General features: G+C 32.5%; 1 protein-coding gene across 1 annotated transcript in view; it reads right to left on the bottom strand.

Annotated features, from left to right (window-relative positions):
- Positions 1 to 3,693: 3,693 nt before the first annotated feature.
- LOC107727567 (androgen-induced gene 1 protein-like) overlaps positions 3,694 to 5,036 on the bottom strand; it is a 63,191-nt gene continuing 61,848 nt past the window's right edge. The window contains exon 10 of the mRNA XM_016537465.1: positions 3,694 to 4,373. Within this exon, the coding sequence (XP_016392951.1) occupies positions 4,339 to 4,373 (35 nt within the window). The 3' untranslated portion in view covers positions 3,694 to 4,338. The remainder of the gene's footprint in view (positions 4,374 to 5,036) is intronic.

Here is a 5,036-nt window from a genome sequence, read left to right as displayed (position 1 = left end):
TTCTGAAATATATACATGCATGTGTGTGTATTTATACATACATAATAAATATACAAATTGTACACACATTATGTAAACAAAAAACTTTTATTTTTAATTGTTTGAATTGTTTGACAGCACTAATTTAGTGTTTTTTAGTATTGTTTTTAGTTAACAATACTAATAACTAATACTGAAAAACTTTTATTTTGGATGTGATTAATTGTTTGACAGCACTAATTTAGTGTTTTTTAGTATTGTTTTTAGTTAACAATACTAATACTTAACAATACTAATACTGATCTGCACACTTCCACTTGTCGTGAAACTGTGCATGTCATGTTGCGTTTCTGGTTATTAAAGTATAACATAGCTCATAATGGTTTCTAGACCCCATATTATTAAATTGCCATGTAATGTGTTATTAGTGGCTGGAAGTGGGTTTTCTGTGGGTGCGTATGAAAGAGCAATCAAGCGGGTTTGGAAGTAGATGTGAGGTGTCGGAGATGTTTTGGGCTGTCGTTTTTCAAGGCCTGTCGTCTTACATGGCCTGCCGGCCATATCATATATTTGAAAAATATCCTCGGTCAGTTACTGCTCTGTTATTGCCATTGTAAGCAGAGAACCCATGGGTTTTATTGTTTTGTGATGAATGATCAGACATTGAGCGCTCACAGCTGGCTTTTTTAATATGACTGTTCTATGCTGATGTTGAAATGACAGGAGCTGTCATTAATAAATAAAAATAATCATTTAGATTCATTGTGTAAATATTATGGTCTTAGTAACCGATTCAAAACAACAGAGCACTGGTCGCACACCTGGTAAGCATTTGACAGATGTTATGCCTTGGCAGCGTTACACCATGAGTCAGTGCGAATAAAGAACGTCGTAAAACAAGCTGCAGCCACCTACGCTGTCCCTGTTCACATGGACTGAGAACAATATTTTGTCTCTAACTCTTTATCCATAGACGGTATTTCATAAAGCTTCATTCAGCTTTTAATAGAGTGAATCAAAGTGTCGAATTCATGTGAAGGACCAGTATATTTCATAATAGATTTTCCAATGTTAAGGTGAAAATCGTAGGTTTGTTTAATCCCACAGAGGGCTTGGGAAAGCTAACGGAGATGGTTAAGACACAAGGCGTTTTATTCTGCAAGCAAGTATTTATTTTGATTTCATTATTTACAGAATAAAATGATAGGCTACATGAAAGTTTGAGACTTCTAGTTTGTTTTAGTCTGGAAGTCAACAAGTATTACTGTTTGTTACCTGTTTTAATTCTTCAATTGGCTTTTTCACGAGGGAAACAGGATATTCAGTGCGAGTTTTGCATATCCAAATGTGAATTTGGATAAAAAAATTAATAAAAAAATTTGCTAAATAGCTATTGCTTAACATTATCCAATTGCCTGCATGGCTCAAATGACAATAATGGAAAAGGAAATTCATTTCAGAGAACGTTATTTTGATTTGATAAGTTACTATAATTTAATTATAATTTAAAGACAAACATTTGGTAACACTTTATAGTGTTAATTAATATTAAAAAATAATAAAACAGAATTTATTATTCCAAGTCTCTTCTGCTCACAAGTGTGCATTTATTTGACCAAAAATAGTCAAAACAGTAATATTGTGAAATAGATTTACAACTATTTTCTGTTTTAATATATATTTTAAAATACAGTTTATTCCTATGATGGAAAAGCTGAATTGTTAGCAGCCATTAATCCAGTTTCCAGTGTATCCCCCCCAAGGATTGTTTGTTGAATATAAAGTTCAGAAGAACAGCATTCATTTGAAATAGAAAAATTTTGCAAAATTATTTTTTTTTACATTTAAAATTATTAATTTCTTTTAATAAAATGACTGACCCCCAGATGCTAGTGTATGCTAATGTTTTTTTTTTTTTAATATTTCAAGTGGTATAATTAAAGTATAGCTACTCAAAAAAGAAAATCCTTTTCTAAACAGTTTGACTTTCTTCTGTGAAACACAATGGATTTTTTTTTCTTTGAAAAATGTCTGGTGTTTTTTGTTCATGTGGTTTTAGACTCCTGACATAGAAACAGTTCAAACCTTTTTCACAATATATTCTTTTGTGTTCCACACAAGAAAGGAAGTCATACTGGTTTGGAACGATGACAGAACTGTTCCTTTAACAATGAACAATAGTATATTTACAAATTAAAATGTTAATTTTCTTAAAATTGTTGTTCATTTTAAGATTATGATGCATTAACTAATGTTAACAGATTAAACCACATTAGAAAGTGTTACCACGATAACATAGCAATGAATTGTTCACAATACCAGGAAATGTGCATTAAGAAAGTAAATGAAGCTTAGATGATATGATCCAAAGTGCTAATAGGTGGTCATTTATAGACGTGTGGAGTCCAGACCGCTTTATCTGTCATTGAGCTGTCCTTCAAATGCATCTCACACACCATTTACACTGCAAAAATTCTGCTGTACTCATCTCATTTACATCTTTTTTTTTATAGTTTGTTAATACACGTTAGGGAACCGTTCACTTTGGTACTTCTGCATGCAGGAGAGGCAGTGTTAATGAGGAGACTATGAAGTGTCGTTCTGAAATTAACACTCTGACAGAGAATTTAAACACACATACACACACTTTCACTCGCTCTCAACATGCCTCCGAACACACACCGTCCAGACTAAATTGTCAACAAAAGTGTTGTCAGGCAGACCTATGTAAATTTGAAGTGTAATCTATATGAGAATCATCATGAAATTCAATTGCCAGTCAGTGTTGAAGGTATTCTGCATCTATTTTTCGATTCCTCTGAGAATAAAATGCATGATGAGTTGCAAGCATGAAACAGGAGAGTATTTTGACAGTTTTGTCTGAAAATTTAGATGTGATAACACAAGGTTTCTCACTATCGGTTTTCTTTAAACAGCCCAAGAGGCTTTGCTCCTCACATTTCTGCTTTTATCGTGTTGCACCAAATTCTTTTTCTTGGCTATTTGGGACACACATTCAGTTGAAAATTGGACTTTAAGGGGATGAGGTTCAGCGGGGCCTGGTTATTTGGACTTGTCCATCAAAAGGTGATTGCAATTCATTGTCGAGCGAACTCCTTTTCCTCGGGCCTGAAATGTGTGTTTCTCTCATTAAAAGAATGTCCAGCTCTGCACAAAGGAATTGTTATGTTTGGGCAACATCTGTGTCTTAAAAGGCCAAGGGGAAAAGGCCAGAGAAAATATAGGACAAACATTAAATCATAAGTACAACAATTTTTCCTTGGTAATTGAACGTTGGCTCTACTTTTCCCACAGAATTGTGGTGCATCTGTGTATGTGCATCTGTGTATGAGCGTAAGGAGAGAAAGAAAATCGCTATGTGAAGACTGTTGCTTTCAATTCGCTCTTCCTCTTGTCTGGCTTCCTCTACAGCGTTGGAAGAACATAAAAAAAATATTTTTCAAACTTTATTAATAAAAGAAGAAAAAAACAACAACATATTAGTGAAGTAAATGACAAAGGCTCGTCATATCCATAAGATATGAAGCATTACATCGCTTTGAGATAAAACACATTTAAATCGGAGGTAACACTTTATAATAAGGTTTCATTTGTTAACATTAGTTTACTACATTAGTTTTCATTTTAAATTAAAAATTGTAACTTGTTGACATTAATGCACTATGAACTAACACAAAAAAAGAACAACTGTATTTTTATTAACTAAATGCTTTAAAAACTATTGTTCATTGTTAGTTTGTGTTAGCTAATGTTAACGTATGAGAGCTTCTTCTAAAGTGTTACCAAGTAGGGAAAGGTCAGTTTCTCTCGCGGTAATATCTGCTCATCTTAATCAAAAACTTTTATGGCTTTAGTAACACCATAAACAACTCATCTAAGCGAATTATCTTGTGCTCATTGTCGTTTGCCATATGCTACTGTGTATATAAAGGTGTTGCTTATTTGTTTTACAGGGGCAAAGAATGACAAATTACCTCATAAATCATCCCTCTGTAAATAAATAATACCTGATGTGAGTTATATATGTAATGTGGTTTGTTAAACTGGACACACGAATACAGCATGTGTGCAGTACAGATCATTCAATGCTCACACAATGCTTGAGGTTCTCTGAAATACTGCAACATTCATACCATTAATTAAAAACATGAATTATTCAATTTCATGTTCAAGCCAATACAAGTCTGTGCTTTTTTTTAAATTAAGGGGCAGTAATGAGGATGAGATAAATGTCTCAGGAGACCGAGATAAATATATAATATTGGTTTGAACTCCAAAGTCAAACTGATTTGAATTCAGAAGAAGAGAAAAGAGGCAGGGTAACATTTGTGGTGGTCTTCAGTCAGTTTTGGTCTTGTCTGATTCCAGAGTGCCTAGAAAAAGAAAAAGATTATGTGGATATTATTAGGTGTGCATCAATATAGATGTTTTGGCTGATATTGATAACCGTAAATTTTATGACCTGAAATGATATGATGGATATTTTAGCAATATTACAAGAGAGCTGTTTTATTGATTCAGCTGCAAGTAATTGCAAATATGATATTTCCTTTATGCACCCTTCTTTAAACAATAATTTAATATTGAGTAATTGACATTTCAGACACTATATGGCCTTTTATTTTATTTATTGTTGTGGCATCAAAGCAGGATCTAACCAAAAGTAACTTTTATATAAGTCCATGAGTAATACTACAGCAGGCATGTAAAAACTGTATTGTGTGAACTGCAATTTGCTTTCAGAGTCATAATCATCATGAAAACCATGTTGATTTCAATTGAATGCTCATTCCCTTATTTTTACCTTTATTTACCATCATCTAACAATCACTAAAAGTTAAAATAAAATTAAAAAATTAAATCTTAAATCTTAAAAAAAAATTAATTAAATTATGTCCAGGTAAGTTTAATTTAGAAGATCCAAAAAGATCATAAAGGGATTGCTTAATTCGTAAGTTTGATTTTCGATTTTTATAAATTTTGGTTACCTTTTAATGGAGGGACAGAAACCTCTCATTAAAAATCTATTAATTTGT

Source organism: Sinocyclocheilus rhinocerous, unplaced genomic scaffold (genome assembly GCF_001515625.1).
Source record: "Sinocyclocheilus rhinocerous isolate Xijiao unplaced genomic scaffold, SAMN03320098_v1.1 scaffold185, whole genome shotgun sequence".
In the NCBI taxonomy this organism is placed as follows: Eukaryota; Metazoa; Chordata; class Actinopteri; order Cypriniformes; family Cyprinidae; genus Sinocyclocheilus; species Sinocyclocheilus rhinocerous.
The sequence above is the reverse complement of the archived record's forward strand: the minus strand, read 5'-3'. Positions and strand labels throughout refer to the sequence as shown.